This window comes from Stenella coeruleoalba (assembly GCF_951394435.1).
Source record: "Stenella coeruleoalba genome assembly, chromosome: 13".
Classification (NCBI taxonomy): domain Eukaryota; kingdom Metazoa; phylum Chordata; class Mammalia; order Artiodactyla; family Delphinidae; genus Stenella; species Stenella coeruleoalba.
In genome coordinates, this window is record NC_137159.1 from 69,865,739 (window position 1) to 69,891,038 (window position 25,300).

A 25,300-nucleotide genomic window follows, 5' to 3' on the forward strand; every position below is an offset into this window, starting at 1 on the left:
GGAACAGAGGGTCTAATTAAAGTTTTACATGAAAAGAGAGACACTTTTAAGTTGGGATCTTTAAAAACATAACCAGTTCAAGATATTTAAGAACAAACATCAAGAAGGTGTCTATAATCACCACAGCCAAGGATGATCTTTTGTAGCAGTCATGCTAATGAAAATAACATGGCTCTCTCTATACATATAAAATGTTTTGAAATAGTACATAACTTTAACCTGTGTGCTCCTCTCCAATCCAATTCCACTGTCCCCTACCTAGAGGTAACTTCTGTTCTGAATGTTTTCCCTTACCTTAAAAAAATTTTTTTTTTAATTGTGGTAAAATACACATAAAATGTTATCATTTTAATGATTTTTAAGTATACAGTTCAGTAGTGTTAAGTACATTCACATTGTAGTGCAACCAATCTTCAGAATTATTTTCATCTTCCAAAACAGAAATCCTATACCCATTAAACAACCCCTCATCCCCCCTCCCTCAAGCCCTGGCAACCACCATTCTACTGTCTTTATGAATTTGACTGTTTTAAATACCTGGGACAAGTAGAATCATACAGTATTTGTCTTTTTGTGACTGGCTTGTTTTACTTAGCATAATATCCTCAAGCTTCATCCATGTTGTAGCATGTGACAGGACTGCCTTCCTTTTTAAGGCTACATAGTATTCTATTGCATGTATATACACATTTTGTTTATCCACTGGTCCATCAGTGAACACCTGTTTCCAAGTTTTAGTTATTGTGACTAATGCTGTTATGAACATGGGTGTATAAATATTTCTGAGACCCTGCTTTCAATGCTTTTGTATATATACTAGACCTGGAATTGCTGGATCATATGGTAATCTATTGGGCTGGCCAAAACGTGCCTTTGGTTTTTAAGTAAAAATAGAAGACACATTTTTCCTTTTCACCAAGAACTTTATTGAACAATGTATTCACCCTTTTATTCCACTACCTTCTGCCATTTTTCAGGCAACTTCATAATTCCATCTCCCCAAAACTTTTTATCTTTTTGAGCAAAGAACTGTTCCAGGTGCCTTTTACAGTCTTCCAGGGAATTGAAATTTTTTCCATTAAGAGAATTTTGTAAAACCGAAATAAATGGAAATCCGAAGGTGCAATGTCTAGTGAACACAGCGGATGAATCAGAACTTCCCAGCCAAGCTGTAACAGTTTTCTCCTGGTCATCAAAGAAACACGCGGTCTTGCATTACCCTGACGGATGATTATGTGTTTTCTGTTGACTAATTCTGGACGCTTTTTGTCAAGTGCTGTTTTCAGTTGGTCTAAATGGGAGAAGTACTTGTTGGAATTAATCGTTTGGTTTTCCAGAAGGAGCTCATAATAGAGGACTCTCTTCCAATCCCACCATAAAAACAACATCTCATTCTTTGGATGAAGACTGGCCTTTGGTGTGGTTGGTGGTGGTTCATTTCGGTTGCCCGACAATCTCTTCCGTTCCATATTTTTGTACAGTATCCACTTTTCATAACTCATCACAATTTGTTTTATTGATGAAAACAGAACGTTTTCATTACGTTTAAGTAGAAAATCCCATGTGGAAATATGGTCAAGAAGGTTTTTTCTCGCTTAACCTATGTGACACCCAAACATCAAAGTGATTAACATAATCAAGCTGGTGCAAATGATTTTCAACGCTTGATTTGGATATTTTGAGTATGTCGGCTATCTCCCGCGTGGTACTATGTTGATTGTTCTCAATTAATTTCTCGATTTAATTAATGTCTCAATTTGATCGCTATCAACTTCAACTGGTCTACCGACCATGGAGCATCATCCAGCAAATCTCCAGCACGAAACTTCTCAAACCACTTTTGACATGTTTGATCAGTCCCTGCACCATCTCTGCACACTGCACAAATCTTTTTTTTTTTTTAAATTTCGGTTGTGTTTTTACCTTTCCTGAAATAAACATAATATGCCGAAAATGTTTTCTTCTATCTTCAATACTAAAATGGCTACACAAAAATTTACCAGTTTTGATTTTTTTTTTTAATGCATGCTGATGTGACAGCTGTCACGTACAATCTAACAAAATTGTTTTGAATGAAGTTAAAGACAACTAAGTGCTACTAGAGCCATCTTACAGAAAAAACCCGAACGAACCTTTTGGCCAACCCAATACCTATAATTTTTTGAGGACCTGCTATACTATTTCCCATAGCATCTGCACAATTTTACATTCCCATCAACAGTGCACAAAGGTTTCAATTTCTCCATATCCTCACCAACACTTGTCATTTTCAGGTTTTGTAATAGCAGCCATCCTATTGGGTGTGAAGTAGCAGCTCATTGTAGTTCTGATTTGCATTTCGTCAACAATCAGTGACGCTGAACATCTTTTCATGTGCCCATTGTACATCTTCTTTAGAGAAATATCTATTCAAATTATTTGCTCATTTTAATTTTTTAAATAGATTTTACTATTTTATTTATTGTTTCTGGCTGCGTTGGGTCTTTGTTGCTGCGCATGGGTGTTTCTCTGGTTGCAGCAAGTGGGGGCCACTCTTCGTTGTGGTTCACGGGCTTCTCATTGTGGCAGCTCCTCTCGTTGTGGAGCACGGGCGTGTGGGCCTCAGCAGCTGTGGCACACAGACTCAGTAGTTGTGGCTCGTGGGCCCTAGAGCACAGGCTCAGCAGTTGCAGCGCATGGGCCTGCTCTGCAGCATGTGGGATCCTCCCGGACCAGGGATCGAACCCATGTCCCCTGCACTGGCAGGCGGACTCTCAATCACTGCGCCACCAGGGAAGCCCTTTTGTTTATTTTAAAATTGGGTTTTCTAGCTCTTGAGTTGTATAGTTCTTTATATATTCTGGATATTAACCCCTTATCAGATATGATTTATATTTTCCCCCATTCCATAGGTTGCTTTTTCACTGTGTCCTTTGATGTACAGAAGTTTTTAATTTTTATGAACTCCAATTTTTTTCTCCTTCCTGTTCTTTTGGTGTCATATCCAAGAAATCATTGCCAAATCCAGTATCATGAAGCTTTCCCTGTTTCCTTCTAAGAGTTTTATAATTGTAGCTTTTATGTTTAGGTCTTTGATCTGTTTTGAGTTAATTTCTGTATATGGTGTAATGCAGGGGTCCAACTTCATTATTTTGCATGTGGATATACAATTTTCCCAACACCATTTGTTGAAAAGACTGTCTTGGCACTCTCCTAGAAAATAATTTCACTATATCTGAATTTATATATGGGTTCCTTATTAAACTATTAACTAAACCCCAGATTTCACCAGTTTTTTTTTTATTAGTGTCCTTATTCTGTTTTAGAATCCAACTCAGGATACTACATTACATTCAGTTCTCGTGTCTCTTTCGCCTCCTCTGGTCTGTGACAGTTTCTCAGTATTCTTTTATTTTTCATGACTTTGATAGTTTTGAGTACTAGTGAAGAATTTTGTAGAATGTCCCTCAATTTAGTTTTGTCTGACGTTTTCTCATCAATCGACTAGGTTATGAGTACTTGGAAAGAATACCACTAAGGTGAAGGGCCCTTTTGATGACCTCATACCAGGAGGTCTGTGATATCCACACGACAGCACCAATAACAGCCTTGTTCATTTGGTTAAACTAGTGTTTGCCAGGTTTCTCCACTGTTAAGGTTGCCTTGTTTTCTGTCTTCACACTCTAGTTACTGGAATTGAGTCACTAAGTCCAGCCCACACTCAAGAGGGGAAGAGCAGGATCCACCTCCTGGAGCCTGAGGTCTACATATATTATTTGGCATTCTTCTGTAAGATTTCTTTTTTCTTAACTGTTTTGGAAAATATTTTCACCTTGTACATAGGCATCCTAGAAATGTACTTAGTTTTGCTTATTTTTAAAACTTTGCTGTGGATGAACATTTGTTATTTACAATATTTTGCTATTAGAGAGCAATGCTGCTATCAACACTCTTGTACATGTCTCCTGGTACTCATGTACAAGTTTCTCCAGGAAATATACCCAAGAGTGGAAAAGCTGGATTATAAACCATGTGTCATATTCAAATGTACAAGATAATGCCAGACTGTTTTCCAAAGTGGTTGTATCAATCTACATTCTCACCAGCAGTGTATAAAAAGTTCCTACTGTTCTACATCCTTACTCACGCTTGGTATTCTCAGTCCTGTTCATTTTTGTCAGTCTAGTAGGTATAAAACAATACCTCATCATGATCTTGGTTTGGTTTTTCTTGATTACTAATGAGCATCTTTTCATGTTTATTCTGCATTTGTACATTATTTTCTAAAAAAATACCTGTTAATATCTTTTGCCATATTTTACGATGTTACCTTTCTTCTTCTTTTTTTTTTGGCCTCACCGCATGGCATGCGGGAGGGATCTTAGTTCCCCAACCAGGAACTGAACCCGAGCCCCCTGCAGTGGAAGCCCAGAGTCTTAACCACTGGATCACCAGGGAAGTCCCTATCTTTCTTCTTTTTGATTGACAGGAATTCTGTATACACCCTGGATCCTTTGTAAAATATATCTATACCATATATATCTTGTAAGGTATCTATCATATGTATGATATGATAGAGATATAAAAGATATATTTTTGATAAGATATATATATGTACATATATATGATATATATATGCACATCCTTTGTAAGTTATATCTGTACCTTCACCCCATTTGTGGCTTGTCTTTCCACTCTATCATATAAAGAACAAAGGTTCTTATTTCAACATAGGCCAATTTATAGATCTTTTCGTTTATGGTAACACTTTAAATGTCTTATTTAAGAAATTCTTCCCACCCCAACCTAAGGGTCATAGTGGTATTTTTTTTCTAAATTTTAAAAAGTTTTTTTTTTTTTTTTTTTGCGGTACGCGGGCCTCTCACTGCCGTGGCGTCTCCCGTTGCGGAGCACAGGCCCCGGACGCACAGGCTCAGCAGCCATGGCCCACGGGCCCAGCCGCTCCGCGGCATGGGGAATCCTCCCAGACCGGGGCACGAAACTATGTCCCCTGCATCGGCAGGCGGACTCTCAACCACTGCGCCACCAGGGAAGCCCCTCAAAAAGTTTTTTATCTTTTATATTTAACTTATCTAGAGTTAATACTTGTGATATGTAAATATAATGGTTTGCAGTATTAAAAACTCACATTAGGTGGAATTCACCAATGCAATCATGGGGAAATAAAGCTGGGACTCTCAAATAACCTTTTAAGAGGTTAGCACTTGCTCCCTTGCCCAATCTGTCCCTGAACTAGAGTATGATTCTGATTGCCAGTAACTTTCACAGACCTAAATGAAATTCACATGAACGGTTGCAACTGAGACTTTTGCTTCTGCAATGCACTAGCATACATGTTATTTAATGCAGTTGGGTTGTCAAAAAACTGAGAGAATTTTTAGTATGTTGACTAAATTTTTGAAATTTCTTTACATTTCATTAAACCCGGCAAACAGAAACATCTCCAAACGATAAAATAAATTTATTTCAATTGGGCACTGGGGAAAAAATGGTGTTATTCTAAAGCAGGACCTTCTTTATGATCCTAGCGGCTTCATGGTTGACTAAAATGGTTAGAAGTTACAAATGAGTAATCCAAGGCAAAATCTGTCCCTAAGCAAGAGAACCACCTTTTACCTCTAATAAAACAATGCAAATGGTTCTCTGATACTTCTCTACTTTATTAAGGTTAACCAACATGGTATTTATATATCTAAACATTTACTGTAAATTTTCAGTGATGTTTAGATTCTAAATTACCTTTCCGTAATTAGGTTAAATTTAGGCACATTGGTTTGTATTTTATAGAAAACATTTATCTTTAGGTCACAAATAGGAATGAGCTATAATTTGCAAATGTTACAAAGGTGATTCCAAATCTCAGCTAAATTCTTTCCAAAATTGCAACCACTCTTTCAGTCTTTCATAAAAATAGAGACCAAACATAATTGCTTAAACTTATCACTGTTGAGAGATTCTGGTAACTAAGAAATTCCTGAAAGAGTAATAAGCCGTGATTATTGGAAAGCTCAGAACACTGGCAAGGCTTAACTGCAAAGTACTTAACAGAAGGCCACAAATTTTGTTTTCCTAAGAGGAGCTAGCAACTACAGATGTCACTGAATAGTGCATTGAAATGGCATTGCCTAGGGTGAGTGTTGCACAGAAACTCCAGGTCACCTCTTCTTGATCTATTATTTTGGATAAGCTTCCACTATCATAGCATGGCCCTGTAAAGGAAAATAAAGTTCAATTAGAGCAATCAAATGCAATGAATCCAGCCAGTACAGAGGCAGCATAGAACAATGGGAAAAATATAGGCTTTGGAACTTAATCCTGGCTCTGCCATTCAAACACTGTGTGATCTTGGGAAAGTTATTAGCCATTCTGAACCTCAACTTCCTCTCTAAAATGGGGTTCACGGTGCCCACTTCAAAGTGTTTTTGTGAGCACTAGATAGCATACAATGTATGTATACACACACATACATGTATACACATGTGTATCAGAGTCTATCTAGAAGAGTCTGACTCCTAGTAGATGCTCCGTAAGTGGTTACTATTAAAATAAGCCAGAGGGGCTTTTTTAGCTGTATAAAAATAAACGCAATACAGTGAATCCAACAACAGCCTTCTCTCTCTCCTAGATAAGAAAACTGAGGCTTTGAGAGGTTAAGTTACTCATCCAAATCCACAAAGCTATTAAGTAACAGGGTCAGGACTTGAAACCAGATGATTCCAAAACCTGGTCTCTTCTTTACTACTCTATGCGGGTGAAGATGATGATTTGAGGTCCCACAAAGGTAAAAAGGCAGAAGATCCCTTTCCTAGTACTAGGCACAGTGCTACATCCAAGTTATCTCCCTAGTTGAAACCTAGTATAGAAATTAATGATTTCATGAGTTTAAATCCTATCTGATAATCATAGTCATTCTATCTTTTGGACTGCTATCGAACTAGTTAATAGCCTAACTAATCTCCCTGCTTCTAGATTCAATTCAATCCCCACAAATATTTATTAAACTATTATTTATAAGGCACCAAGCTGAACACTGTGTGGGTACAAAGTTTTGCTACACGGTCTGTATCCTCAATCTAACATACACTGTAGTTCAAAACAAACTGCTAAATACCTTGATACAGGCACAAGCAAACAAAAGAATATGGATGGGAAGGATTGACTGACTTGGGGTTGTCCTAAAAGGGCCCATAATAAGGTAGAATATTCCTTCTCCTGTTTTATTTCAACTGTGTTGTTTTCATGTTCCAAATCTTTTATATTGCACTAGATCAGTGGTTCTCAATGGCAGTGATTTTGCTCCCTCCCCTCCCCAGAGGACATTTAGCAATGTCTGGAGATATTTCTGGTTGTCCCAACTGTGTGTGTTGGCAGGGGGGCAGGGGGTGGTGGGGGGGAGTGAGGGGGGTGGTTTGCTACTGGTATCTAGTGGGTAGAGACCATGTTAAACACCCTACAACACACAGCACAGTCCCCTCACCCGCAACAAAGAATTATCTGGCCCAAAATGTTACTAGTGCCAGAGCTGAGAAACCCTGAGCCACAATGATGGATTCCTCCTTTGATCTAATCATGTTTGTAGCACGCATTTGGCTCTTGATGAAACAATGCCAAGTTTAATCTAGTTTCTCAGATGCATCATGTCCTTCTTCACTATACTGTAAACTTCTAGAGGTAAGTAATAATACTGGATATTATTCTTTGTTCATCCACAAAAGCACCTAGTATTGTGTTATTAATCCTCTATGTGCTAGATTAAAAAATTAGGGAACAAACACTCAAAACCAAAGGACATTAACCTATGTGGACTATGCACTGTGTACAATGCTATGCACTAGTTACCTCCCGCATTTAAATTTGGCATAGAAAGATAAGAGGGAGGGCTCCAGTCCTGATTTACCATGGTTTTCTGTAAATGAAGTTACAACAGATTAGAAAATACTTCTGATTGTGAAGTCTAAAATATTCCAACCTAAAAATAACTGATCCCTTGCTTCTTCAAAGTCTCTGAGAAAAAGCCATAAATAAAGGCTTTTAAATGTAAGATGTTTATACTTTTACATATCTTATTCATCTTGGTCGGCAATAGATAGTTTCTGTTATCTGGAGAAAAATCAAATCTGTTTCCATCAGGGTTGGAAAAAAAAAAAAGAAGGAAGTTTTGTAGGAAGTTTCGTCAGTAACACAAGTAAAGCAGATAGAAAAAAACTGTAGAAAACCATAATTTTCCTCAGCTAAAGAGCAATAGGTTATCCAGAGGCAAATTAATTCTCCATTAAGGTATAGTTCAGTTCTCAAGAAAGACTTGGAGAGATTTTATGGATAACGTCCCATGGTGACTACATAAATGGATAAAATTTTATTATTAAAGAAGAAAATATATCGAAGTGTGAATAATGATAGTGTCTGATGAGGGGATTATAAGTGATTATAATTTTATTTTCTAAATACTTTTTGTATTTTCATAATTTCCATAAGGAGCATATATAACTTTTATAAACAAAAAACATAAACATTATTTTAGGGGAAAAAAATAACTTGGATTTAAATAGATTCTTCCTTTCAAAGTACTATCAGAATTAAAGTTGTACTCCCTCCCCACAAAAATAGGCTGCTTTTTTCCCAGTTGTCTGTCATCAGAAAAATCGCTCTAAGACTGTTTCAAATTAAGCTAAATCAAACATTCTTGGATGAATTTGTTTTGTTTCCAAGAAAATGACTTTCTGGAAGCTCCTATGAAGCTTCTGTGACATACCTGCCCTCCAGCTGCACAGGCGGCAACTAACCCATACTGGCCTCCTTCCTTCTGTAATCTGTTGGCAGTTGCCATGACCAACCGACAGCCAGTGGCTCCAAACGGGTGCCCCAGGGACAGTGATCCACCCCAGATGTTAAACTTCTCCAAAGGAGGCGATCCAACCTGGCTCCCACAAAAATAGACACAAATATAAAGATGAGTTTACTTAAGAATCAGACAAGGCTCGTAGTTAACAGGTAGTAATGGCAATAAAGGGAAGTAACTAACTTAAGCCAAATCACAAGTTATTTTACTGCAAAAGAAAGAGATTCTAAATCAATTCTGAAAGCCAAGGGCCCACTTATTTTTCATCTAACATCAGAATGGATGAACAAACACAACCTAAAATTTTGCTTTTATTTTATTTTTTGTTTTTTAACATCTTTATTGGAGTATAATTGCTTTACAACGGTGTGTTAGTTTCTGCTTTATAACAAAGTGAATCAATTATACATATACATATGTTCCCATATCTCCTCTCTCGTGTCTCACTCCTACCCTCCCTATCCCACCCCTCTAGGTGGTCACAAAGCACCGAGCTGATCTCCCTGTGCTATGCAGCTGTTTCCCACTAGCTATCTATTTTACATTTGGTAGTGTATATATGTCAATGCCACTTTCTCACTTCGTCCCAGCTTACCCTTTCCCCTCCCCGTGTCCTCAAGTCCATTCTCTACACCTGCATCTTTATTCCTGTCCTGCCCCTAGGTTCTTCAGAACCCTTTTTTTCCTTAGATTCCATATATATGTGTTAGCATACGGTATTTGTTTTTCTCTTTCTGACTTACTTCACTCTGTATGACAGACTCTAGGTCCATCCACCTCACTACAAATAACTCAATTTTGTTTCTTTTTACGGCTGAGTAATATTCCATTGTGTATATGTGCCACATCTTCTTTATCCTTGCTTTTATTTTTTTCTAAAGAATTTCCAGGAGGTATTTTTCAACTAGGAAATACATACATGTAATGAAACACAACATTCTTCAGAAGCAGCAGCAGCTTTCCTCTTCATATATTTTTTTTAAACCTCTTCATATTTTTATTAGCAGGTATTAAAGCTCCAAATATTAAAGTGCTTTGGAAATTCAAGCTGTTTTTTGGCTACACTGCACAGCATGCAGGATCTTAATTCCCCAACCAGGGATCGAACCCGTGCCCCCCTGCAGTGGAAGCAGAGTCTTAACCACTGGACCACCAGGGAAGTTCCTCGAGCATATTTTAAACCAGAAACTTACCTTGGCTTTTCTACCCATGTAGTTTTGTGCAAACCAGTCAGAATCCATGGCTTTCAAATTAGCCAAAATCTGACCCTAGAAAGGAAAATAACTCAATAAGGACCTTGTTAGTAATGTCCCTCAAGGCGTTCTTTGAGTTTGTCTAACTTTAAAGCTAAGCAAATCTTTAAATCAGTTTTCAGTGAATATTTCCCAAAGAAACAATTTGGTACTTTTGAAGGGCCTCAAAGTGACAGCTTCAAAAGGTATGTTTTTTAGCACTGTGTGTGTAGCCCTGGATTCCTCCCATCATGCCCTTCCCAGCAGTGTAAGTCAGTACTTCAAATATAAAGCTCCACTCTTGTTTTACTCATATTAAACGATTATAGTCCTTTGATATGTGTCTTTAAAGTGACTTACTGAGAAAGCTTCATGAAATTCAAAAGCATCAATATCATTCATTGTTAATCCTGCCTTTTCTAAAACTTTTGGAGTAGCATATGTTGGTCTGAAAAGAAAAAAATAAGTGATACAATATTAAAACTTTAATTTTTAACCTAAGAGCTCCTTCATATTCCCCAAACTGAGTTCTACATAATTATCAGAGTGTCTTCCACTCACTCACTGATTCTACTGTACAAATATTAAGTGTTGGTGATACAGTATTAAACTGAACAGACATGGCCCCTGCCCTTTGCAGTTGATATTCTGGACTCAGAGAAATAGATAATAAGCAAGTAAACAATTAATGAGAAGGACAAATTAATAAAGTGAAGAGCTAGAAGAACACAGAGTTCAAAGGGCAGAGCATCAGAAGGGGCATGGCTAGTTAAAGGACATAATGGAGGCTAGTGAGGGTAGAGCCTCGTGAGGGAGGGAGAGGAGTCTAAACATTAGGAGGTTTTTATAAAAAGCTATTCTGAAGACTGTTGCAGAGTGTGTGGCAATATGAAAAAAATGCTTATGACATCTTAATGTAAAAGAAGAATACAAAATTGTATATATATTGTAATTATAAGTAGAGAAGTATAGGAAAAAGTGGAAAAGACTCTAAAACTATAAAATGATAAAGCAACATAAAAGATTACTATTATTTAAAAAACCCAACTCACAAGCCAATTATGAAGTCAGGGCTTAATGTACTTTAAAATCTATGTAAGAAACATTGGTAACCAAGTATTTTTCATTATAATCCTAGGATACACATGCTACCTACCCAAGTAAAAGCTGATCTTTCGGATCCTGAGACACGTACACGAAATCCCTAGGTAAGAGAAGAGAGGAGTCAGCTCTAGTACTAAAATAAAGAAACCAGAGGTAATTTATTTCAACACTTACTTTACCTCAAATATGCCTTCGGTTTATAACCCATGGCCAGAGCTTTTTCCTCTGCCAAAATCAGCACTGCAGATGCACCATCGGTCTGAAATGTTGACCGGAACAAAAATGTTAAATTCTGCAGCCTCTCTGGTCGTCTTTATTCAGCCACCTTCTATGCCCTGTTCCTAAATCTACCAACCAGTGACACTTATACAGTGCCTCTATATAACAAAACCTTTTCATTTTATCCATCGTTAGGTCACGATTCAAACACACACACCAACCCACTTTTGGAAGACGAGGGTACAAGAGCCTATTCAGAAAGTACCGTAATTATCAAAATGGATGAGGAGAATAGGTAACTCTAGAAATATGTGTTCATGATAAACTAAAAGTTTTTTGCTTTTAGTGCAGAATATGAGGAATTTTATGAATTAAAACAATCTCCAAAAAAAATCTCTTATTTACTGATTTATTTTTACATTTTCTGGACTGTTTCCCAGCTGCTTCCTGCCTGTGACTTCGAGGTGATTTTCTTCTATTTATAGACTATAACAATGGGAGAAGAAGAAATAGGTAGATAGCTGAGAACATAAGAACCATGGCCTTCCCTCTCTGGACCTACCCCACGTGCTTTCTTCCAACTGACAACTGAGAAGTTGGGGGACAAAGAAGTACCACTCACAAAAGCCCTTTACCATTGCTTCAAAAAAAGAGTTCAAAAAAAAAAAAAAAACACCCAAAATTCCAAAGGAAAGGAAACTACTCCCTAGAATTTGCAAAATCAAAACAATTTCTACCACATCAGACCATAGTTTTACAACTCAGTAACTGTGAAGAGGCTATGTAGCCACTACTGATAGGCGGGCATAAAGTCTGGAAACACAGGTGACTATACATAATGATATCACATCAATAACATATTCAATGTGCAGTTGTGCAAAATTGCAGTGAATGTGGTGCGTTAACAAAACCTCTGAAAATCCATGTATTTGTGATGCATTACCTCTGACGATTCGTGTTTCTGACTTTTGATGAATAAACCTGAACCTTTTGCACACCCCACGAGTAATCAAGGGGGCTCAGATCTGCCAGGAGTGTAACCCATACCATATGGCCCTATCATCCAACTTGGTTTTGGAAATAATCACCTAACCAGCCCTTCACCACTCAGGCTTTACAGAGCGGTACATCATCCTGTTGGAACCACTTCAGGCACCCTTGCCCGAGCTCAAGAGCAGGCATTAAATCATCATTTACCAAAGTCAAATATGTCAAACATTTGCCTATGTTTCTAGACTGTATACCTGGGTAGAGGAGTTACACTGTCAAAGAAACATTGACCAGATGAACTATATCCAGAAGACTACACCCAAGGTAGTAGGAGAAGGGAAACCACATCTCCCATGCAGAAGCAGAATCAGCAGGGACATTCAATTGAGGAGAAGAAAAAAACCCCAAGCAAGGACATGAAGCTACCTGCATATAAGTAAAATAACAACAACAGAAAATGAGGGTAGATTTATTCCACGATGCTTATAGGAAAGTAATTTGCGGGCCGGCATAAAACATAATTTTCTAACAATCAGAGGTAGGAGATGTATCTCGTCACTCTCTCTGCCTACTTTCCAAGTCTTATACGACTCCCTGTATTCATATCCTATGTTCCAACCAAGCTTTTCCCCAAAGAGGTCCTTGCTCTCGTAACTAACTCCTGATTTTGCATTTGCTGTTCCTTTTGCCTAGAATGCCATTTATACACTACCTGAATTGGCTTGTACTCTTCCTTCAAGATTCTCTGAGCAAGGGTCACCTCCTCTAAGAAGCCTCTTTGACTCACCCATCTATGTATCTTCCCCAAGAGTCTATGCTTATAGCCTTCACAGCACTTTCTCACTACATTACAATAAACTGTTCTTTTTATCTCCAGTGCCTAGCACAGGCAGTCAAAGTTTTTTGACTGCTGAAGTGCCTGAAGAGAACAGCTGTTTTGTAACAGAATGGTGACTGGGTCACGAGACTACTATGGCTTTAAAAACTGTAATTCTATTTTAATATTATCTTTGTAATGAGGAAGTGTATTTTTAAGTCTCTATTCATAATACACACAAATAACTCTATTTCAGGCTTTTCTATTGAGAGTACACAAATATAAAAGATCACTAGTAAACACATATAGCACACATAGTTACCAGAAAAGAAGAATTTGCAGCTGTCACTGTGCCATAGGGCTTGATGAATGCAGGTTTTAGTTTGGCCATTTGCTCCAAGGAGGAAGGACGAATGCCATTATCTTGAGTAACTGTATCTTTTCCTATAAAAATATGAAGTTTTTAACTCTAAGGCACAAGCTTTATATATCTTCTCCAGAGAAATACACTTTAAAAATTACAAGAACAAATAAAATGTAAACCACAATATTCACTAAAAAGAAAGCCTTTTATAGTTATCAAGGTATTACCAAATTTGAAAATAAATTCTGAAGACTTTTGGGAAATAATCTAAATGATTTAACATTAGAAAGGAAACCCTATTTTCTTAAGATATTCATTCACATTTGGCTCTTCTATACAGAAGAGATACGAATGAAGAATTTTAAAAACAGGCATGCACATAAGAACTAAAACATATCTGCAAGATCTAAAGGAGACATAAAAATTTCTCTTTTTAGAAGTTTTACCAGGGACTTCCCTGGTGGTCAAGTGGTAAAGAATCCACCTTCTAATGCAGGGGACACGCATTCCAGCCCTGGTCAGGGAACTAAGATCCTACGTGCCTTGGGACAACGAAGCCTGAGTACCACAACTACTTAGCTCGCGCACCGCAACGAGAGAGCCTGTGTGCCGCAAACTACGGGGCCCACGCACTCTGGAACCTGCGCACCACAACTACAGAGCCCACACACCCTGGATCCCATGCACCACAACTAGAGAGAAAAAACCCGCACGCCACAACTAGAGATAAGCCTGCGCGCCGCAACGAGGAGCCCACATGCCTCAACAAAGATCCCGTGTGCTGCAACTAAGACCTGACACAGCCAAAAATGAATACATAAATAAATAATAAAATAAAATCTTAAAAAAAAATGTTTACCTACTGTTACAACAAGGATTGAAACTTGAGTCCATGTTTAAGAATAAAGGCTGAGTGTTTTGGAAAGAGAACCATCATATTTACTGGAAAGTCACTCGGGGTCTTTGGAGTTTTAGAAGAAATCCAGAACTCCCTAACAAGTATCAAGGGCATTAAGAGATTCTCCCCTACAAAGTGAAGCAAACTGTTTTACCCGGTACTTTGAAGGGCACGACATCAGAAAGGAGTCCTTCATCCTGTGCCTTTTTGGCCAGGCTGTGTGAGCGCAGTGCATACTCATCCTGTTCCAGCCGAGAAATAGCAAAGGCGGCAGCCAGTCGGTCTGCAGAGTGGCCCATGGTCTCATTGGTGGAGAACTCGGCCACTGCTGGAAGCTGGGAAACGAGATATTCAGGACCAGACACACTGTTATCAGGTGCTATACCACACCTAGGGTTATTTGGGAAAGTTAAAGTCTACTATCAATCAAGACCAAGACAAGGGAAGTTCCTTCTGAGCAGGGCATCTCTAAAAAGGGCTTACAAATTCAAATCTTCGAACCACTATTTTTTCTTTCTTTCCATCTTGACCAAATAATTAACCCTTCCCTGTAACTAACAGAATCTGCAACTGCTAGAGCATAACTGAACCCACGCTGTCTCCCCTAAGTCTAAATCTCTGCAATGGGATGCTTCGGCAACACAAGTCTTTATGTAAGCGTTCACAATTCTCACCTCGGGTGACAGGAAATTCAATCTGAATTTAGAGATTAAAGACAGTCGCTGACCCAGCGTCTTGGCCTTATTGAGATCCAGCATCATCTTCCTCATTTTCCTTGAGTGGCGAATAGGGACGTCAGACATTAACTCTACACCGCCTGCCACGACCACGTCACACTGGCCGGAAGCAATCAAGTTGACAGCTACAGGGCACAGGGCACAGGTACATGAGCATCTCTTGTATAGATAAACAGGTCATTGGTAATTTAAGCTGCTTTTCCTTTTTTTAAATTTAGGCTTCTTGATTTAAAAATTGTATGATAGCTACTAGCATTGTACAACATGTGTAATTAAGGTTTTTAACTCTTCAGAGGGATTAGGGTAAGTTTTTGAAATGACTAAAAATACATTCAACGCACTGGAGAAAAACAAGTTTCATTCAGGCTGTATGGACATCAACTTCCGGAAGTATCCACTGGACCAACTCTCAAACAAATCGTATTCTAAACCAGAACTTTTAGCATATTTTATATGCTCCCAGCTTTAGTTTCCATAATGACTTTTTTCCTATAAAGAGAATTTCAATTTCTACTAGAAGCTAGAGAAATTCTGGCTTTTAGATAGCAGACAGCCCCTTTCCCTCTTTATGGCCACTGGCAAGTATTGTGTCACTTTACCCAGAAGCGGTCCCATGCTGCGTGGAGTGGAGAATGCCCCCATCCCTGCCTCTGGCTTTATCCCCTGCCACCCCTTAGGTGGCAACCTGGACTTGATGTCACTAAGAGAGCACATGATGACCGTATCTTTCACGTTTCCTGTCTTTTCACAATAAGGGTTGATGCTACAAAATGTCCCACAGATTTGCTACGTTTTTTAGGAGAATTTCTAACTAATTATAAAAATGCCTAGATGTGGGGAAAAAGTAGAGGAGAAGACTTGTATCACCTAAAGCAGTGACTTATCACTGTGACAATGGTAGAGGGAGGAAGGCCACAATCTTCGTGGGGGAGTATCATATTAGAATCACCTAACTAAAATCTAGCAGGTTATAAACTTCTCATGCCTCAAATCTGGAAATATCCCTCCAACAAACAATCCCTGAGATAGCCAGCCACACTACTGATGGAGAAACTACAAGAATGGTTGTGGTCCTCAGGTACGGAGGGCAGGAAAAAGGGTTGAGAACTACTGTCAAAAATCAAAAACTTTTGGGCTTCCCTGGTGGCACAGTGGTTGAGAGTCCGCCTGCCGATGCGGGGGACACGGGTTCGTGCCCCGGTCGGGGAAGATCCCACATGCCGCGGAGCGGCTGGGCCCGTGAGCCATGGCCGCTGAGCCTGCACGTCCAGAGCCTGTGCTCCACAACGGGAGAGGCCACAACAGTGAGAGGCCCGCGTACCGCAAAAAAAACAAAAATGAAAACAAAAACAAAAAATTTAAACATTACCTTATTTTTTGAAACACACAGATCATTTATTTCTGTTAAGAGTAGTTTTTAAAGATCACATAAAAGACAAAAAGAACCAACATGTACCTTCTGCGGTCAAAAAAACATACCTGTGGTCATGGCTTGGTTGGAAGAGATGCAAGCCATGGTGACAGTGTGAGCAGGAGTCCTGTCAGAGAAGCCAGCTCCAAGGGCAGCCTTCAGGAAACAGTGAATGAAAGCATCACTTAGGAAGGCAGTGCTACATGTAAATGGCGCTTTAAGCGATACTTCACTGTATGGTACATCAGGAAAGGATTTGAGGTCAATAATCCAGAGTAATATTTAAAATAAAACTAAGCACATCACAGAAATGGTTTACTAATTTTTTGTCTAGCCATTAACTGACAAGCACTCTGCCAAGTCCCTTGTAGCCATTTTCTGGTGTGGTATACAAGCCTACAACAGTCTTGCAGTTCACCTAATTTCTTAGCAATGCTTTTCTCAGAGCTTTAAGGACATTAATATGTAATTTGATTTTAACTTGTTTAAATTTGCAAGTAAACCTAAAGTAAACCTGCTAGACACAATTGAGGGAATGATGACCTATATCATGGTGTGGGGCTCTCATGATCTATGTTCCTGCAGTTATAAGGCTTAGTAGTAAAGCAAAGTCATCAAACATGAAACTCATTTCTGAAGAACTGACTCATCATGAACAGATTCCCACACAGGTCCCTGCCTGCTTACACGCGTCTCTACTTTCACTGACTGCCTGATATTTCAGACAGCACACCGTGATCCAATGCAAAGAGGAACTGGAAAACACGCCAAACATGCAAGAGTTCAAGTTGATGAAAGAAATTTTGGAAAACTGCCTGAGCCTCAAGTGAACCTCTGATAAATAAGGGTTAGACCAGTTAACAACTGGAAATGAGAAAACTGGTCAGGATGATGACACAAGAGGTGCTTCAAAAGAGAGTAATTTGAGGGGCCTTGAGAAAAACTGAGGCCCTCCTTTAATCTAAAAATGGACATGAGGACATCTATTATTTTATTATACTATTTATTGAGTAAATTATGCTGCCAAAAAAACAATGAATGCCTGATTCCATTTTTGTTTATGTAAGTAACTAATGCATAGGTGCAAAAATAAAATACTTACTTTTATAATATTAAATTTTCACTTTAAAAACAAAGCTCTCAACAGCTCATCTCCCCCACCATCATTTACTATGAAATTCTGGTTCCTATTAAGGGAATTAATTTTTAGTGGCCTTTTTCTCAAACTATTTATCCTCAGAATACAAGATTTTCTATAATTTGGTAAGGTTAACATGTTTCCAAAGCTGAGATTAAAGGGTTCTGCTTCTTAACTGATTTTTGTCTTCATACTTATACTACCTATACTAGTTACCGCATTTACCACCATTCACCATAATCCATAGGGACAGAAATGTGTTACAGTAGTGTACATGCAACATGACCTTACTCTGGTCTTTCCAGTGAGGCCTGATACTAAGTGCCCAACACTCTGTTGAAAACTACCCGCTGGCAACTGCACCTCAGCCTCTCAATGTAAACCAACCCAGAAGGAAGAGAGAGGCAAGTCTCCAAGGGAAAGGGGAGGAGAGCTTCCCAGTAGGGCAAGTGTAAAGGGCACTGAGGTTGTAATGGCCTGATCCTCACGTGGTCCTTTCTAGCCTGTGTCACACCCTTGGCCCCAGATGACTCTCAAGATTGAAGGAACTTTAAATAGAAGTGGTTGATGGTGAACCTTGTCTACATGTTTCTATTTAAAGTCTGAATAGCTCTCAAGGCAAGCTTAGGCTCTAGATAGTACAATGAGGGGAAAGGAGGAAAATGCCTCTTAGTTAAGTTGGAGAGCAGGGAAGTATGCTGAGGCCTTTCAGTGAAGTCAGGTTCATGGGAACTCAGCAGCAGAAGCCTTTCAGGATTTCATTATTACACTATTAATACAGACAACAGGTGCTTAAAGTTTTCTAGCTGGTAGTCACAGTAGCCTTTAGGTTACAAAACAACTATAGAGAGACATACTTATAATATATCCCCTCAATTTAGCCTTTAGTATTAGTACAGGGCTGGGAGAGGGAATCTACCACATGTCAATCAATAGCTGAGATTTGCATATGGACATAAAATTTCCAGAAAAAAATTTAGAAAAAAAAGCATTATGGCTTTAGTGTTGGGATAGAACAGAAATATAGAGAAAACTGAAACAGATTTAATATTTACTTTTTAAGCACTCTTACAAGAGTCACTTTGTTTTTTTCAGAATATAAAAGTTGAAAATGTTGATATACTCATGAAGTTGTCATATTTGATACATTTAGAAGTGTGAAGATCCAGGAAAAACAAAAAAATCAGGACAGGGGAAAAAAACCCTCTTCCTGTTCTTTTTTTCGCGGTACGTGGGCCTCTCACTGTTGTGGCCTCTCCCGTTGTGGAGCACAGGCTCCGGACACGCAGGCTCAGTGGCCATGGCTCATGGGCCCAGCCGCTCCACGGCATGTGGGATCTTCCCGGACCGGGGCACGAACCCGCGTCCCCTGCATCGGCAGGCAGACTCTCAACTACTGCGCCACCAGGAAAGCCCCTCTCTTCCTGTTCTTAATTCTTTCCTGCCTCCCTTACAATATACAGTAGCTGATTATGGCGGACTTCGGTAACACCAGGCCTTGAGCAGTCTTAACATATACTAATGAGTAAAAAGGGGGGACAAAACAAATACTTTCAGTCCTGCTCGTTTCCCCTTCTCTTGGCTGACAGTGGTGAAAGTTACTGACCTTCCAACTATACTGAACACAATAATATGGCAAGCACAAACCAGAAATAAAGAAAATGCTTAGCACACTGAAATGTGCTTTGGAGCCAACTTTACCCAAATAGCCACTTTTGAATTGAAACAAAGCCCAGAAAATGTTTTTGGACTATTCATTATGAAATGCCTGTAGAACGTGCTGCAGAAGTTCCAAGGCCTGTCATATCTCAGCCGCCCAATAAACACTACATGGCGCTTTGCCAACTAGGGTAAAAGTAAACACCTGTGAAAGAGTTAAAAAAAGAAACTGCCCTATGTGTCATCTAGTCAAAGGGAAAAAATGAATAAGCAAGGCTGCCTCCAACAAAAACCGTGTTATGAAATAAGTTCTTTATAAAATGTTGAAATTTTAAGTTAGAGGCCACAATATCTAGCATTACTAAAAGTCACATCAACCATACTTTGCCATAATCTCTATTTTCCTAAGAGAAAACAAGCTAAAATATCACAAACCAGCTTAAATAATTGATTTGGTATACAGTATAAATATGTTCTAGTATAGTGTACATCATTTGATTTATACTATAATTCTTTGAAATATAAAATAATTCAAGTAGTAAAATCACATTTAAGTCAAATATAACTTTAATGAATTTTAAAAACTTTTAAAGAGTAAATTCTATTAATTAAAACTCAAATTGATTCTCCTATCAATCTTTAAACAATACAAAGTTTGTTTTACTCACCTCTCTAGCCACATTGCTTGTTTTCACTTCCTGTATAACTGTGCCGAAGATGATATAATCAACAACATCCTTTGGGACACTGGTCCGATGCAACAAACCCCTGCCAGCAGAAGTCCAAAGCAAAGAAACATTTCACACATTCAAGATAGTGCCATAGATCATCACATAAAGCACTACAGTTAACTTTGGTTAAAAGGTTAACTTTGGATTTAAGAGTAGAGACTGGATCTTTTCCTTAATTTGACAAGCATGTGGCGCCTTATCAAAGAAATTAAAGTCTAATTTAAAAAGTCAACCTCTGATGCTCAATTTAAATAGGAAGAATCATAAATAATTTGGAATATAATCTATAAAAGTTTTAAATCACTATGTTGTACCCCTGAAACTAACATAAGATTATAAATCAACTATACCCCAATAAAAAAATTAAAAAAAATAATTTGAAATAGGATAAAACAGATACATAAACCAAAGTTTTCAGTCAAAAATCAAAGAGGGAGCTTCCCTGGTGGTGCAGTGGTTAGGACTCTGAGCTCCCAATGCAGTGGGCCCGGGTTCGATCCCTGGTTAGGACACTAGATCCCACATGTGTGCTGCAACCAAGAGTTCGCATGCAACAACTAAGGAGCCCGCCTGCTGCAACTAAGACCTGGTGCAACCAAATAAATATTTTTTAAAAAAGAAGAAAAGAGAAACAAATAGAAAATTAAAGAGTAAAATCCCAGTTATGTTAAATTTGAAATATCAATATAAACACAATTTAAATAACATATTTTTCTAGTTCTGATCACTGATAGAGACTAGAAGCAATAACACTCCAGTAGGAATGAGCACATCTTGAACTCAGACTTGGTTTCTAAATGCCATTTACTAGCAAAGGTATTAACTTTTCTTTTTAAATTAATTAATTAATTATTTTTGGTTGCATTGGGTCTCTGTTGCTGTGTGCGGGCTTTCTCTAGTTGCGGCGAGCAGGGGCTACTATTTGTTGCGGTGCGGAGGCTTCTCACTGAGGTGGCTTCTCTTGTTGCAGAGCACGGGCTCTAGGCGTGCGGGCTTCAGTAGTTGTGGCTCGCGGGCTCTAGAGCGCAGGCTCAGTAGCTGTGGCACACGAGCCTTGTTGCTCTGCAGCATGCGGGATCTTCCTGGACCAGGGCTCGAACTCGTGTCTCCTGCATTGGCAGGCGGATTCTTAACCACTGTGCCACCACGGAAGCCCTAAAGGTATTAACTTTTTAAAAAATGACTGAGGCCAGGTCTAAGGCAAGAAAAGTACAAAGTGAACCTCTCTGATCTTTTTTGTGCCAAAAATAAGAAAGCACTCAAAGATTAATGGGACCATAGCAAAAACAGGAACAAGGGTGTACATATTTGACAAAATTCATAAAACTATATACTTAAAAATATGTGCATTTTATTGTATGCAAATTACACTCAAAAAACAATATTATACTAAAAAACAAAAGGGCCATAGAAGCCAACTTGAAGGAACTCCCACAGATAAACTATGGGATAATCTGAGCTTCAAAAAGAACAGTGACCAAGCTTGGCTTTAACACAATTAATAAATAAAAATTTATAAGTCCACATCACTTAAAAAAAAAAAAAAAGGAAAGCTGTTCTTTACAGAAAAATACCAACCAATAAATATAGGAGGAATAAAAGAATGATCAAAGTCATAATTTTGTAATCTCTAATGTAATAACTGTAATAATGTAATAACTGTAATGTAATACAGTTAACTGTATAACTGTATACATAACTGTATAACTGTACACATAACTGTAACTGTAATGTAATAACTGTAATAATCCAGGCAAAAATTGTCAATGAATGCTAAGATCATTTGGTCAAAGGTTGTTGGGGAACAAGATGTTTACATGGTGTTAAGATATCACTTTACAGGTGACTTACTAATTGCAAAGGAAAAAAATACACCTTTATAATCAAGAGATCTAGTGGTCTGATCACCATGACCGAGTGATTAGATTTAACATTACACATCATGCGCCTCTTAACATGATGCAATACCCATGCACTTGACCTATGAAGCATTCTTACCAAAAAATGTTTAACCTGAATCTAATCAAGCTTAGAGATCTAACTTCCAGTTTACAGGAAATTCAGAGGAAAGTTAAATATTACTACGAAGAAACATCCAGAATGTGGGACATTCTACAGGCCAGCTGGCCTGGTCTTTTCAAAAAGTCACTCTCATGGCGGGTGGAGTGCAGGGACATCCTAAATTAAAAGAGACCAAAGAGACATGTTCATTTGTAATATGAACTTTGACCAGGTCCTGGTTTGGAAAAAAAAAAAAAATTAAAAGAAAGGGCATTCTTGGAACAAGTGTGGGGGATTTGACTATGAACTGGTTACTAGAAGTTATCATACAATCATTATCATCTTAGCTATGGTAATGGTATTGTGGATAACAGAGAAGGTCCTCATTCTTAGGAGTACTAGCTGAAGAATTTAAGGCTGAAGTATCAAGATGCCTGAAACAATGTCAAATGCTTCAAACCATATAGCTATAGAAAACATGGCAAAATAATAACACTTATTAATGCTAAGTGAGGGGTATTTAGGTGTTCACTTTCAATTTTATTGTACAGTTGACATCTTTTAAGACAGAAAGTTGAGGAAAAACCTGTAAATCTCTAGCCTGGGACCATAATCAGAAACAGCACCATTATCAGGAATGGGAAAGTAAGCTGGCTTCAGGGAAAAGATAATTTTTATTTTTTACATGCTGAGCTTGAGATACCTAAGAAAACAGGTCAAATTTAGAGATTTGGAAGTCCTCTACATAAAAAAATAAAGATTAAGTAGATGAGATTTTTAGGGAAAAGCATGCATACAGAGAAATGCAAAGTTCTAAGGACTAAAACTTACAAAATACCTTTAAAAACGAGATAGAAGGAAGGATCCAGTTTTTTAAGAAGTAGAAAAGAAACAGTCAGAAAATGGAAGGAAAACCGTAATGGTGTAACATGAAGTCAAAGGAAGACAGTTTCAAGTACAGCTGACAATGTCAAATGCTACAGAAGACAAAGTCATTGAGGTCTGAGAAAACATTGGTGCGTTTAGTGATTACACAGTCATTATTAAGAGAAGCTTCCAAAGTATAGTTACTGTAGAGCAATGGGAATGGAAGCAATTATGGGATTAAGGAGAATAAATGGATAGTAAGAAAAGAAAAGCAACTGCTGCTTTCATTCATTCTTAGAGGTTGGCAGGAAGAGAACAAACAGAACAAGATGGGCAAAAAGGTGCAAAGAAGGGTTTTTTCAAACTATGAAAGACCTGTAGCTGCTTAAAGACACAAAGGCAAAGCATCAATGAAAGATAATGCCTTACATGTTGACTCTCATCAAATTATTCTTCCATCTCAATCTCATGCAACCACATCTAATTTTACATTTTTATTTGGTTTGCACAGGAACCTTCAGGTCTCATTCTAGGCTTTTTTCTAGATAAATAACCACATCCCCATCCCACCAGGGATACCAAAATCTGAGGATGCTCATGTCCGTTAAATAAAATGGCAGAGTACAGTTGGTCCTCTGTATACACAGGTTCTGCATCTGTATTTGCATTATTTGTTCAGCTATCCTCGTACAGTATGAAGTTTCTAAGATAATCATCAAATATATGTATTGTATTTAGCCTGATCAATGTAGGACTAGCCTGATCAATCTAGCCCTACATTGTTTACAACCAGCAGCTAGCTACAGTACTCATTAAGGAATACTGTCATGCCAAGAAATAGTCACGCCTACAGAATAAAGGTCGCTGACATTCACCAGCTGCTTGAATTTGTGTAGCACATGTGGCTAAAATGAAGAATCAATGAATCCGGTAAAATCTACTGTTTTTTCTCACCACATAAAAGTTAACATATCTTAGATATGGAAATTCCATTAAACATGCTATTTCAAGTGTAAAAACTGGAGAGAAGTACTTTTAATGAAGTAAGAACTAAAATGAAACTGCATTTACTTACGAAAGCGCTGCTCTAGCCAAATCATGTGGCATCAGGTCTTTATATCTGGGGAAAGAAAATAATTTAAACCAAAAGCCTAGAGCTTTAATAAAAAATGTTTTTCATTCTGTTTGAAATACCTAAAGAAATAATCTAACATATGATGCTATAAATGCACTTAACATCATTCCAAATGAAGAAATAGTGTGACTTTGCTATTTGTCAGCCTTAAAAATCTGGCAAGCCTTGACTCCTTTTGAGCTGGCTAAGAAGCGAACAAGAATCTTGCCTACTGTCGTATTGTTCAGCATGACACATGTTAAATATTTAACATTTAATATTTTATTTAATAAAATATTTTTATTTAAACCCCACCTTTTAAGTTCTCCTTTATTTTATTTATCTTTATTTTTTTTGCAGTACGCGGGCCTCTCACTGTTGTGGCCTCTCCCGTTGCGGAGCACAGGCTCCGCACGCGCAGGCTCAGCGGCCATGGCTCATGGGCCCAGCCGCTCCGCGGCATGTGGGATCTTCCTGGACTGGGGCATGAACCCATGTCCCCTGCATCGGCAGGCGGACTCTCAACCACTGCCCTTTATTTTTAAGTCAAAGATTTAACCATTGGATTAAATAAGAATATTCATTCTTTAAATTCCTAAAAATTAAAACCTAAAAAATCCAAAAATGTTGTTATTTTTACTCTGAATCACAGAAGAATCATCAGTAGTTTTAAAAATCTTTCATAGGTAAAACCAGTTCCCTCAAATTTAGAGCAGAATAACTTGGGAAAAAGTTGTGTCAATTTTAAAATGTCTGAATCTATGAGTTCAATAATTATTTAGCATTTTACAATCTTTATTCTCATGCTCCTATACCCCTCTCTACCAGGATGCATGATAGACTCCCAAATGTCACTGCTGCAGTGTACTCCTAGGAGTGCTTCCAAAGTGCTTTCTACCTGTAAGAAAAACTTGGTTTTTCAAATATCACTCAAGTTGAAAGCAAAGCTTCTTCAAATCAAACAGAAAAAGATCTTTTTCTACCTAGAAAATGATCTTCTATTATAGAAGACTCATTTGTCACCTCAATCATAAGATTAATAATATGACTTAACTATTTGTCTTCTTTATAAATTCTTCCTTCTATATTATTTTTTGGTCACTTTTGTTCTGTACATGAATATTACCTTAAAATTTTTATTCTTTCTTCTCTATTAATTATATTTTCTTACGTTACTCA

At 38.0% G+C, this 25,300-nt stretch overlaps 1 protein-coding gene across 2 annotated transcripts in view; it reads right to left on the reverse strand.

Moving 5' to 3' along the window:
• Nucleotides 1-562: 562 nt before the first annotated feature.
• Nucleotides 563-25,300, reverse strand: part of HADHB (hydroxyacyl-CoA dehydrogenase trifunctional multienzyme complex subunit beta) — a 41,203-nt gene continuing 16,465 nt past the window's right edge. The window contains exons 5-16 of one of the 2 annotated variants that reach the window (XM_079940275.1): nucleotides 24,083-24,127; nucleotides 20,077-20,176; nucleotides 16,680-16,767; nucleotides 15,138-15,325; nucleotides 14,618-14,798; nucleotides 13,524-13,645; nucleotides 11,355-11,434; nucleotides 11,228-11,275; nucleotides 10,432-10,519; nucleotides 10,033-10,107; nucleotides 8,753-8,917; nucleotides 563-6,209 (exon numbers count right to left, since the gene is read on the reverse strand). In XM_079940275.1, the coding sequence (XP_079796401.1) occupies nucleotides 6,174-6,209; nucleotides 8,753-8,917; nucleotides 10,033-10,107; nucleotides 10,432-10,519; nucleotides 11,228-11,275; nucleotides 11,355-11,434; nucleotides 13,524-13,645; nucleotides 14,618-14,798; nucleotides 15,138-15,325; nucleotides 16,680-16,767; nucleotides 20,077-20,176; nucleotides 24,083-24,127 (1,216 nt within the window). In that variant the 3' untranslated portion in view covers nucleotides 563-6,173. The other variant, XM_079940274.1, reaches the window with a different exon arrangement.